This window comes from Salmo salar, chromosome ssa22, assembly GCF_905237065.1.
Source record: "Salmo salar chromosome ssa22, Ssal_v3.1, whole genome shotgun sequence".
Lineage (NCBI taxonomy): Eukaryota > Metazoa > Chordata > Actinopteri > Salmoniformes > Salmonidae > Salmo > Salmo salar.
Window position 1 is genome coordinate 9947372 of NC_059463.1, and position 12932 is coordinate 9960303.

Genomic DNA, 12932 nt, shown 5'->3' on the forward strand with positions numbered 1-12932 from the left:
CCCAGGGCAATTTGTTACATAATCCTTACAATTGAAACCATCACAATGGAACTGTGAAACTGTGTACGTGATGCAAACAATCCGGCATGGATCGCACATCACTTATTTCTTATCTAAAACATGGTTTTCTAGGTTTTGATTTTAGTATTCCAAGAGAAGTGATTGTGTTGTCTGTCAACCCTTCCCTGTTCATTGTGGTATGACTGTGTTTTGTGTATTTGAAATAGTTTAAATCCATACAAAATATTTTTTTTACATAATCTATCTGGGCCATACAGTTTTCACCAAAACAGCACGTCAATATAAGATTTATCATGCGAGTATTATGAATGCAAGGTTTATATAACTGCGCATTCGAAAAGTATTCAGACCCCTTCCCTTTTTCCACATTTTTTTTTACTTTAGCCTTATTCTAAAATTGATCAAATGAAAATTGATCAAATGAACGAGCTACACACACAATACCCAATAACGACAAAGCAAAAACAGGTTAAGAAATTTTGCAAGTGTATATTTTTTTTACGGAAATACCTTATTTACATAAGTATTCAGACCCTTTGTTATGAGAATCGAAATTGAGCTGAGGTGAATCCTGTTTCCATGAATCATCCTTGAGATATTTCTATAACTTGGAGTCCATCTGTGGTAAATTCAAGTGATTGGACATGATTTGGAAATGCACACACCTGTTTATATAAGGTCCCACAGTTGACAGTGCATGTCAGAGCTAAAACCAAGCCCTGAGGTCAAAGGAATTGTCCATAGAGCTCCGAGACGGGATTGAGTCGAGGTACAGATCTGGGGAAGGGTCCCAAAACATTTCTGCAGCATTGGAAGTCCCCAAGAAGACAGTGGCCTACATCATTCTTAAATGGAAGAAGTTTGGAACCACCAACGACCATGACTCTTCCTAGAGCTCGCCGCCCAGACAAACTGAGCATCCGGGGCAGAAGGGCCTTGGTCAGGGAGATGACCAAGAACCCGATGGTCACTCTGACAGAGCTCCAGAGTTACTCTGTGGAGATGGGAGAACCTTCCAGATTAAGGACAACCATCTCTGCAGCACTCCACCAATCAGGCCTTTATGGTAGAGTGGCCAGACAGAAGCCACTCCTCAGTAAAAGGAACATGACAGCCCGCTTGGTGTTGGCCAACATGCACCTAAAGGATTCTCAAACCATGGAAAACAAGATTCTCTGGTCTGATGAAACCAAACTTGAACTCTTTGGCCTGAATGCGAAGCATCACATCTGGAGGAAACCTGGCACCATCCCTACGGTGAAGCATGGCGGCAGCATCATGCTGTGGGGATATTTTTCAGTGGCAGAGACTGGGAGACTAGTCAAGATTCGTGGGAAAGATGAATGGAGCAAAGTACAGAGATCCTTTAAAACCTGCCCCAGAGCGCTCAGGACATGACTGGGGCGAAGGTTAAGCCCTAAGCACACAGCCAAGACAATGCAGGAGTGGCTTCGGGACAAGTCTCTGAATGTCCTTGAGTGGCCCAGCCAGAGCCCAGACTTGAACCTGATCAAACAACTCTGGAGAGACCTGAAAATAGCTATGCAGCAACGCTCCCCATCCAACCTGACAGAGCTTGAGAATCTGCAGAGAAGAAACAGGAGAAACTCCCCAGATACAAGTGTGCCAGTTTGTAGCTTCATACCCAAGAAGAATCGAGGCTGTAACCATTGCCAAAGGTGCGTCAACAGTGTACTTAGCAAAGGGTCTGAATACTTATTTTTTATATACATTTGCAAAAATTACTAAAAACCTGCTTTTGCTTTGTCATTATGGGGTAATGTGTGTTGATTGAGGGGGGGGGAAATAAAATGTTATCCATTTTAGAATAAGGCTGTAATGTAAAATGTGGGGGAAAAAATCAAGAGGTCTGAATACTTTCCGAATGCACTGTATAGAATAGTTTAGACACAAGAACTGAAAGCAGAGGACAATATGGCAAAATAGTGTATTGTCCAAAATGTTTTTACGCATTGGACACAAATGTACTAGTACACAGACAATGAATCTGTATCATACGTAAACAGTCAAGCGGTGCATTTCAAGAGGTACTTCATTATAAAGTGATATACAATTGTGTCTTTATTCAAATTGTCCCTTCACTGTATTTCCAGTGTTATTCAGCATTTACACATTTGGCAACCAATTCTGATTTGAATTTCACCCAATCAGAATATTTCTACACACTGGTATGGGAAACACTATGGTTAACAGTTAATGATCACAATAGTTACAGCATTGCATTTGGTGCAACTTCTTCATTCCTCTTGTTAATTATACATGTTTGACATTTTGTATAAAAAAAAATATAGAGTAAAAAGCTAAAAGGAGGTAAAAAGGAAATATAGGTATTATATATTAACTTAGCCTAATTACTGAGAGGATACTGATGATACTGTACTTGTTTAGGCTTGATTAAACCACAGAGCCGAGCATGTAGGCCTGCCTCGTGTGTGAAATGAAGATTCATTCAGTGTGATGAATTATACATTTTTTCAAACAGTTCAAAGTACATATCTTTACCACGGGAAAGACTGCACTGAACAGAACTGTTACTGGGTCTTTTCTTTGGGGGGGGGTGCACTTATATTTTTGTCATATTAAAAGGAGTATACACCTCACTCAGAGACATTGGGTTACAGAAAGATTTTCCAATACCTACAAATTTATATAGGTCAGAATTCAATCCAATGCAGATTAAAAGCCTATCGCTGTGTGCATGCTGTTAAAGGCAATTTCCCCAGACATTAACAGAGATCAAACTAGCCGTAAACGAAGCGGATGGCAGCTCAATCAGAAATCACCTTAAACCAAAGATCAACCACAGAACACAGGTCGTTTATCTGCATTTGTTTGAATCCCAGCGCTTGTAGGGTTACAAACAGGGCTTAAACAGATTGCTACCCAGACAACCAACTGAGGGGTATGACTACAATTTGAAGCGTGAGTGTGTGCGGGCAGGAGGGGGATGACCCAATGACCCAAACTTTCAGTGTCAGTAAAGGCATTTGGTTGAAATATTTTTTGTTGTTGTTGCAAATGAGCCAGAGCTAAACAACCCAACAAAATGTCCTCTTAAAATGAAGGCATCACCTCGTAACGCGTCGAAGGAAGTATACTAACTCCTGACATCAAATCGTGGCATTCTTTAACACAGACAAAATAGACACATTAGACCAAAAATTTTATGAGACCACCCTCTCCTTTTCTGATTTCACCCGTTCAAGCGATTTGTCTTTGCAGTAACACACAGACCGACCGACACACTGTCCTCTAGGCATTCTGCATCTCCTTGCCAATCTTGTAGCTGAGGATCTTGTTCCAGTCAATCTTGGTGCGGGTGACAGGAAGCTGTCGGCGTAAGGCTTTGAACGTGGTGTCAGACATGGTCTGGTAATTCTCACTGATGGCCGTCTGGAAGTGAGAGAAATGTTTAGACTCTCGCCCCCCCCAATGACAAAACATTTGATTTATTTCAATTTATCAAAATATTACTGGGAGGAAACATAAGTTGCATACCTGGTATTCATTTTCTGCATCCTCAATGATTTTCACAAACTCCTTTGCAGTCTGAGTCTCATTCTGTCAAAACAAGAGAACACAAAACAAGTGTCACACCTCTGATGTAAGATAAGAGTTGTCATGCCAAAGGACTAACAAAAACATCAGAATTCATGCCTTTGACAATTGCCTGTAAACTTGACAGAGATTGAAGACTTCCTACTTCCCCTCATGCACCAATGAACAGTTAGTCTGCACCCTTCTACTTCCTTTTAACACTTATGTGCAGGTTTACAGGAAATCGGCCACAAAACCACAGTAGAGTATCATAAGTGTCTCCTCTACTAGGGTTGACTGACACTAAGAGTTCTATCATTACCAGTGTCCTTTGCAAAAGAAGCATTCCTTTAGTGCTACTGATTGTGGGCACATTCTACTGAAAGGGAAACTCACATTCACTGTGAGGGATTCCTGGACATCCTTGTGGCTGACCAGCTGCACATTTCCATCCTCATAGTAATGCACCTATAACCACAAGATATGGGTGAGAAGCAATATACAATATGACATGAGAGCAAGATACATTTTCAGTAAATCAATTTTACTTTCAGGGGCCTGTGCCCAACCCGCTGTCTTTGAACAGGCTTTTACACAGCCGGACAAAATGGAGGACACTTGACGCCAGACACTTGCCTACCTGTATTTTGAGGACTCCAACGACTTGAGCTGTAGATTGGGATATATTGAACTTCCATTCAGACCTGCAACGGCCATTCCTGAGAACACAAATCAAAGATGAGTCCTGACTCCTTACCCATATTTAGTCATAGAAGTGGGCATTATGTTGTAAACAAAAACAAAACACATTGATTTTAAATTAAGACTTCTTAAAGTGTACTTGCATTGTACACTGTCATTTACCAGAAGTTCTTTGGTTGAAATTGGTGACCTTCAATGCAAGCAATTATGGTTTGCTGGCCGTCTATAGTTTTCCCATAAACCTGTGATGAATAAAACAAGGTTCTGTCAATGTTTACCATGCTCATCTTTATCAACTACACTTGTACAGTCCGAAATAATTAATGTTTCCAGCATGAAAAGCTCTTTAAAGATAATATTATGTCGAATCCAGGCTGTATCACAACCGGCCGTGATTGGTAGTCCCACAGGGCGGCGCACAATTGGCCCAGCGTCGTCCTGGTTTGGCCGGTGTAGGCCGTCATTGTAAATAAGAACGTTCTTAACTGACTTGCCTAGTTAAATAAAAAGGTTAAATAAAAAAAGAATCTTATCCTGCAGGTGAAAGGCAGGACGTACAGTGCAGACGCCGCTGGGGTAGTGCTCCTTGACGTAGGCCCTCAGGGCGCTGTCACACGCATCTCTCCAGGGTCTGAGAGACCCCTCTCCCTCGTGGGGCTGGGGGTCACTGGCCTCCTTCCTCAGGTGGTCAAACTTGAATGACAGCTTGTTGTGGGGGTCAAAGAAACGGCCGTTGCCCAAGTCTCCATGCTCTGTGATCAGTACCTGGAGAGGGGGAGGAGCAGAGCACAGAGACACAGAGAGGGCATCAGTTTCTGCATTGACCTTACAGGTAATGTGATATTTATACATACGTACAGTACCAGTCAAAAGTTTGGACACACCTACTTGTTCCAGGGTTTTCCTTATTTTTACACTGTAGAATAATAGTGAAGACATCAAACATGCATACTAACAAACAAGAGTGTGCAAAGCTGTCATCCAGGCAAAGGGTGGCTACTTTTGACTGGTACTGTATGTATGCATGTATGTATGTCACAGTATGAGACCAACCAGTTTCAAAACAGCTGGGTAAGAGTCACAATTCAGGTGACTGAGCATCTTACCTGATCATCATACCCTTCAAGTTTGGCAAGGGTGAACTGATCCATGTTGTACTGGGCAAAGGCACTGTTGAAATAAAGCAGGTTAAAGGTTATATTTGCACAACAATGCATGAACAGAATATAGATCAATAAAATAAAGAACTCTACTCACTGCGCCGCACCCTCCCTGAGAAGATTGTCATTGTTGAGCAGTATCCGCACATCTTAAATCAAGAGATGGCATTATCAAGAGACTACCAACAGCAATGCATTAACAGACTATATAACAAAATAAGTGTCTGGGTAGTAAATAAACAGTACAATGATTATACTATTTCTAAGCATACCCACCGTTGAAGACTTCATTGAATTCTCCAGGTGGAGCATGGATGACGAAATTAGCCGCAATGCGGACCTGAGGGAAAGACAACACAATGTGATAAACAGGCCATTATCCACTTTTTTTTGCCATACAACTTTTAAGGCTGACTGTCAGTCGAAAGAATGTTGGAACTATATGATATTTGCATATTAATATTTCTACCACTGATACTATACCCAGAGACAGTGTAATGACATAGCCATTTTACCCTGGTCACTAGAGTGAAGCAGAGAGCAGTGACTGGCTTGGCTGCCTGATGAGCCTACCTCTGCTCTGTCCAAGCCACTCCTTAGATGGAAGGAGCTTTTCTTAGCAGCTGTAATGCATATGTAAGTATGTGGGGTGTCAGAGGCACTGACAGTTAAACGGGGGGGGAGCTAGGACATTTTAACAAGGGCCCCCCTGAAGAAAAAGTCTCTGCACTGAAATCCGTTGATGGAACGACAGTATTGTAGGCCTATGTACAGTCCCAGTCAAAAGTTGACACACCTACTCAGTCCATGGTTTTTCTTTATATTTTCTACATTGTAGAAGAATAGTGAAGACATCAAATCTATGAAATAACACATACAGAATCATGTAGTAACCCCCCAAAAAAGTGTTATTTTATATTTGAGATTCTTCATAGCAGCCACACTTTGCCTTGATGACAGCTTTGCACACTCTTGGCATTCTCTCAACCAGCTTCATGCAGTAGTCACTTGGATTGCATTCCAATTAACAGGTGTGCCTTGTTAAAAGGTCATTTGTGGCATTTCTTTCCTTAACGAGTTTGAGCCAATCAGTTGTGTTACGACATGGTAGGGTGGTATGCAGAAGATGGTCTTTTACCAAATAGGGCTAAGTCCATATTATGGCAAGAACAGCTCAAATAAGCAAAGAGAAACAACAGTCCCCCATTGATTTAAGACAATAATGGCCATCAATATGGAAAATCTGAAGAACTTTGAAAGTTTCTTCAAGTGCAGTCGCAAAAAGCATCAAGCTCTATGATGAAACTGGCTCTCATGAAGACCACCACAGGAAAGGAAGACCCCGAGTTACCTCTGCTGCAGAGGATAAGATCATTAGAGTTACATGCACCTCAGATTACAGCCCAAATACATGCTTCAGAATTCAAGTAACAGACAACTGTTCAGAGGAGACTGCGTGAAATCAGGCCTTCATAATCGAATTGCTACAAAGAAACAACTACTAATATGACACCAATAAGAAGAGACTTGCTTGGGCCAAGAAACGCAAGCAATGGACATCAGACCGGGGGAAATCTGTCCTTTGGTTTGACGAGTCCAAATCTGAGATTTCTGGTTGCAACCGCCGTGTCTTTGTGAGATGCGGGGGAACAGATGATCTCCGCATGTGTGGTTCCCACCGTGAAGCATGGAGGTGGTGGTGTGATGGTGCTTTGCTGGTGACACTATCAGTGATTTACTTAGAATTCAAGGCACACTTAACCAGCATGGCTACCACATCATTCTGCAGCAATATGCCATCCCATCTGGTTTGCGTTGTTTTTCAACAGGACAATGACCCAACACACCTCCAGGCTGAGTAAGGGCTATTTGACCAAGAAGGAGAGTGATAGAGTGCTGCATCAGATGACCTGGCCTCCACAATCAGTTGACCTCAACCCAATTGAGATTATTTGGGATCAGTTTGACCGCATAGTAAAAGAAAAGCAACCAACAAGTGCTCAGCATATGTGGGAGCTCCTTCAAGACTGTTGGAAAAGCATTCCAGGTGAAGCTGGTTGAGAGAATGCCAATAGTGTGCAAAGCTCTCTCAAATATAATATATGGATTTGGTTAATACATTATTCAATATGTGTCATTTAATAGTTTTGATGTCTTCACTATTATTTTATAATGTAGAAAATAGTAAAAATAAAGAAAAACCCTTGAATGAGTGGGTGTGTCCAAACTTTTGACTGGTACTGTGTATGTGCAGATGCAGACCCAAAGGTTGTGTGGGTTATATTGCTTAATTCAATACAAGTAAAGTACTCACTGTATAGTTCTATTTTTGCAACTCTTCACTAGTACATGTCAAAAATTGAAACAAACAAGTTCTGCTGTGTGTATGCTGCTGCACAGTTAGGCCTAAAGTGACTTCAGAAAGTATTCACACCCCGTGGCTTTTCCACATTTTGTTGTGTTAGTCTGAAATTAAAATTGATTAAATATATTTTTGGGGTCACTGGCCTACACACAATAACCCATAACGTCAAAGTTGAATTGTGTTTGACATTTTTACAAATTATTTGAAAATGAAAAGCTGAAATGTCATGTCAATATGTAAGTATTGAGTATGAGTAAACATTCGCTTAACAAATCACAAATTTCATCGACTAACTCTGTGTGCAATAGTGTTAACGTGATTTGAATGACTAACTTTCCTCTGTACTCCACACATACAATTATCTTTAAGGTCCCTCAGGGAATTTCAGATTCAACCACAAAGACCAGGGAGGTTTTCCAATGCCTCGCAAAGAAGGGCACCTATTGGTAGATGCGTAAATAAAATAGAAGCAGTCACTGAATATCCCAATGAGCATGGTGAAATTATGAATTTCACTTTGGATGGTGTATCAATAAGCCCAGTCAATACAAAGATGCAGGCATCCTTCCTAACTCAGCTGCCAGAGAGGAAGGAAACCGCTCAGGGATTGCATCAGGAGGCCAACGGTGACTTTCAAAAAGCTAGAGTTTAATGGCTGTGACAGGAGAAAACGGAGGATGGATCAACAACATTGTAATTACTCCACAATACAAAGCTAAATGACCGAATAAAAAGGAAGCCTGTATAGAATAAAAATAAAACTTGCATCCTGTTTGCAACAAGGCAAAGTAGAACTGTCAAAAATGTGGCAATTAAAATGAAATTTATGTCCGACAGAGATTGAAGAATAATTAATAATGTGCAAATATTGTACAATCCAGATGTGTAAAGCTCTTATAGAATTTCCCAGAAAGACTCACAGCTGTAATCTCTGTCAAAGGTGATTGTAACATGCATTGGCTCAAGAGTGTGAATACTTGTGTAAATGAGATATCTGTATTTCATTTTCAATACATTTGCATGTTTTCACTTCGTCAATATGGGGTCTTGTGTCTAGATTGGTGAGATTATTTTTGTTGTTACAACCTGAATAAAACAAAATGTGGAAAAAGTCAAGGGTGTGAATAGTTCTGAAAGCACTGTAGATGCTCCCAAAGACTGTTAGGCACCTTCCGACACAGAGCAGTATTTGCAAAACACATATACTCATTCTACTGGTCTGTACATGTATCTGACCGTATCCCTGCTGTGGGCCTGCCATTGAAGTGATAGGAATGCTACACCTCAGTAGGGACTAGGCAGCTTCAAACATGTATCTGCATGCGGCTGACAGCAAGAACAGTCAATTTTCAAGCTTTCATATCAAGGTTGTTTCGTTTTTGGTGATTCAATCGCAATGGCCACAATCACTATGATAATGTATTACCTTCAGAAGAAGTCTTGTGAATATGGTTGTACAGTATGTTCGTGTGGACTTTTCATGGGATCAATGATTCCTACACCAAGTAAGAAGTCAAAAGTTCCTTGTATTGTAATTAGGGCTGTCAGAGTTCTTGTAATACAATTTTTATTGCATTATCTGAAAGTGTTCAAGAGCGACTGCCTTTAAAAGCAACAAATCCCTTTGAAAATGTCCTACGTGGCATCAATATGAGTCAGAAACCGTTATTGTAGTATACAAAATGACTACAAAGTAAATAGGATCATTTTGGTCATAAAGTCAGTCTCGTCAAAAACTGAGTTTGGAACATACAGTGCCGTGAAAAACTATTTGCCCCCTTTCAAATTCTCAACTTCTGCATGTTTTTGATATTGAATGTTATCAGATCTTCAACCAAAACCTAATATTAGATTAAGGGAACCTGAGTGAACAAATAATACAACAATGAAATACTTATTTCAGAAACAAAGTTACGCAACACCCAATTCCCCTGTGTGAAAAAGTAATTGCCCCCTTACACTCAACTGGTTGTGCCACCAGTTGTCTTTGGGTCATGCAGCAAGACAATGATCCAAAACACACAATCAAATCTACATGAGAATGGCTAAAAAGCAAGAAATTTGAAGTTTTGGAATGGCCTAGTCAAAGTCCAGACCTAATCCCAATCGAGATGTGGCAGGACCTGAAACGAGCTGTTCATGCTTGAAAACCTACAAATGTCACTGAGTTAAAGCAGTTCTGCATTCAAGAGTAGGTCAAAATTCCTCCACAGTGATGTGAGAGACTGATCAACAACTACAGGAAGCATTTGGTTGCAGTCATTGCAGCTGAAAGGTGGCACAACCAGTTATTGAGTGTAAGGGGACAATTACATTTTCCACACACAAGAATTATGTTGCATAACTTTGTTGATTAAATAAATAAGTATAAATTATTTGTTATTTGTTCACTCAAGTTCCCTTTATCTAATATTAGGGTTTGGTTAAAGATCTGATAACATACAGTAGCAAAAATAGAGAAAATCAGAATGTGGGCAAATACTTTCACGACACTGTACGTGCATCACAAGGGGAAAATTAAGGTTGGGTTTTGATTTGACGATGTCCATTTGCCTTCTAACATGGGGTTAATAGCTGTGGTGAATGCTCTCTATCCAATAACATAGGCAGTGAGAGACCTGCCCAGCAGCACGAATTTGTTTACCCTAATACAAAACATTACCCGTGTTTTTACTTCAGAAATACTGCAAACACCCTAGTTAGATGTCAAATAAAACATCCTGTGCAAAAAACGTCTAATTAATTACAGATATTTTGAGTCCTTAGATTATTCTGTGGATTTTGAGGAAGTGAAATAGGCTTCCAACAAACACGGAAGCTGTCAGAAAACACACCAAGACTGAAATCAAATTTGCCTAATGAGCAACAGAAAAACACCTGCCAGTCGGGGTGTTTACTCACCCTTTTAAAATAGACTGAAAACATCCCAAATACTGGCTCAAAGACCAGCAGATGGCGATTTTCAGTCGTTTCATCTTAAGGGAATCTACACAGCCTGAATGGATAATGTTTTATGCACAAACCGGTCCACAGGGGATACGAGTGTATAGCTGGCTGCATAGATTCCCTTTGGACGGTAAGATGAAATGACCCAATATCGCCATCTGTCGGCCTTTGGGCAACCCAAATACAATCTAAGGTAAACTGCTAAAAACAACAATGCAATGTCCACTGAACAAAAATATAAATGCAACATGTAAAGTATTGGTCTGATGTTTCATGAGCTTAAATACATTTTTCCATACAAACAAAAAGTTAATTTCTCTCAAATTGTGTGCACAAATTTGTTTACATCCCTGTTAGTGAGCATTTCTCCTTCGCCAAGATAGTCCATCCACCTAACAGGAGTGGAATATCAAGAAGCTGATTAAACAGCATGATCATTACACAGGTGCACCTTGTGCTCAGGACAATAAAAGGCCACTAAAATGTACAGTTGTCACAACACAATGACACAGATTTCTCAAATTGAGGGATTGTTCAATTGGCATGCTGACTGCTGGAATGTCCACCAGAGCTGTTGACAGAGAATCGAATGTTCATTTCTTTACCATAAGCCACCTCCAAAGTCATTTTAGAGAATTTGGCCTCACCACCACATGTATAGCGTTTTGTGAGTGAGTGGTTTGCTGATGTCAATGCCATGGTGGCGGTGGGGTTATGGTATGGGCAGGCAGCATAAGCTACGGACAATGAACACAATTGAATTTTATCGATGGAAATTTGAATGCAGAGATACCGTGACGAGATCCTGAGGCCCATTGTTGTGCCATTCATCCGCCGCCATCACCTCATGTTTTAGCATGTTAATGCACGGCCCCATGTCGCTAGGATCTGTGCACAATTCCTGTAAGCTGAAAATGTTCCAGCTCTTCCATGGCCTGCATAATCACTAGACATGTCAACCATTGAACATGTACGGTAGGCTCTGAATCGACGTGTACAACAGCATATTCCACTTCCCGCAACCTCTGAAGAGGAGTGGGACAACATTCCACAGGCCACAATCAACAGCCTGATCAACTCTATGCGAAGGAGATGTGTCACACTGCATGAGGCAAATGGTGGTCACACTGACTGGTTGCGATCCACGCCCCTACCTTTTTTGTTGTTGTTGTGACCAACAGATGCATATCTGTATTCTCAGTCACGTGAAATCCATAGAATAGCCTAATCTACTTATTTAAAATGGACTTATTTCCTTATATGAACTGTAACTCAGTAAAATCTTCAAAATTGTTTCATGTTGCGTTTATATTTTTGTTAAGTAAAAAAAAACAAAAAAACAAGTGTGCTATTTTTCAATGTACCTTATTGTGCTACCCGTTACTTTAGACAAAACCAAGAAGTCATTATGGTAAAGTAAAAAAAAAAGCTAAATCTGATTTAATTACATCTTAATTTGAACTAATTATGAATTTGACATTAATCAAGATTTTTATTTAATGTTTGACAGCCCTGGTTGTTATAGTCAATTGGCTAGAAGCAATGTAATACCACCAAGACAGACAATGTGATAATTAATAGAATGATGCCTATGGCTATGTTCTTCGGAGTTGTGTCTAGCACAGTGGGTATATGTGTCTAAGTCTTAAGTTTGCCATGGTTTTAACTATGATCTAGCTACAGACTCGTGTTTACGCAAACTGCTTCTTGCGTTCGGTATCATTTACATGATGCGTATGGAGTATAGTTGGTTCAATTAACTCCGTCAGTTTATTCCTTAGCAGACAGGATAGTTAGCTCAAATATGTTTTTAACTAGGTAACGTTAGCCAGCCAGCAAGCTAACTTTAGCTAGGAACTAGCTTAGCAAACTAGCTAAGGTTATTTTTGCAGGCAAAATAATTTAGGAAGAACACAACAACCTAGTTAACTTACTAAAAATCGTCAAAAAGCGAACAAAGCTTATCAAAATACTGACTAGTTATGTAGCTACCTTCTCTTCCCCAGTGAGCTGTTCTTCGAAATCTGCCATCTTGGCTGATCTGCAACAGTGAGGAAGCAGATCTCCACAGTGTCACAATAGACATAACAAGGAGCCAGATATTTCACCGGATGTATAAATGTCAAACATCCGATTGGCGTTCCACTCACTACCAAATATGGTGATGAGAGGAAGCCCAG

The 12932-nt window shown here is 40.4% G+C and overlaps 1 protein-coding gene across 1 annotated transcript; it reads right to left on the minus strand.

Annotated features, from left to right (window-relative positions):
• Positions 1-1950: 1950 nt before the first annotated feature.
• LOC106582739 (F-actin-capping protein subunit alpha-1) lies at positions 1951-12896 on the minus strand. The gene is made up of 10 exons (XM_014166118.2): positions 12745-12896; positions 5718-5781; positions 5539-5590; positions 5388-5451; positions 4840-5046; positions 4444-4523; positions 4220-4298; positions 3976-4047; positions 3541-3603; positions 1951-3435 (listed from the first exon to the last, which is right to left on the minus strand). Exons 1-10 carry the CDS (start codon positions 12781-12783, stop codon positions 3295-3297), a joined length of 861 nt encoding a protein of 286 aa, XP_014021593.1. The 5' UTR covers positions 12784-12896; the 3' UTR covers positions 1951-3294.
• Between the last annotated feature and the right edge of the window lie 36 nt (positions 12897-12932).

Excerpts from the sequence above, each read along its gene's own strand:
- LOC106582739 (XM_014166118.2), bottom strand. The coding sequence starts at position 12,783 with ATGGCAGATTTCGAAGAACAGCTCACTGGGGAAGAGAAG. Across the intron at positions 5,591-5,717 it reads ATTCAATGAAGTCTTCAACG|ATGTGCGGATACTGCTCAAC; the intron begins GTGGGTATGCTT and ends TCTTGATTTAAG. Across the intron at positions 3,604-3,975 it reads AGGAATCCCTCACAGTGAAT|AATGAGACTCAGACTGCAAA; the intron begins GTGAGTTTCCCT and ends TTGTTTTGACAG.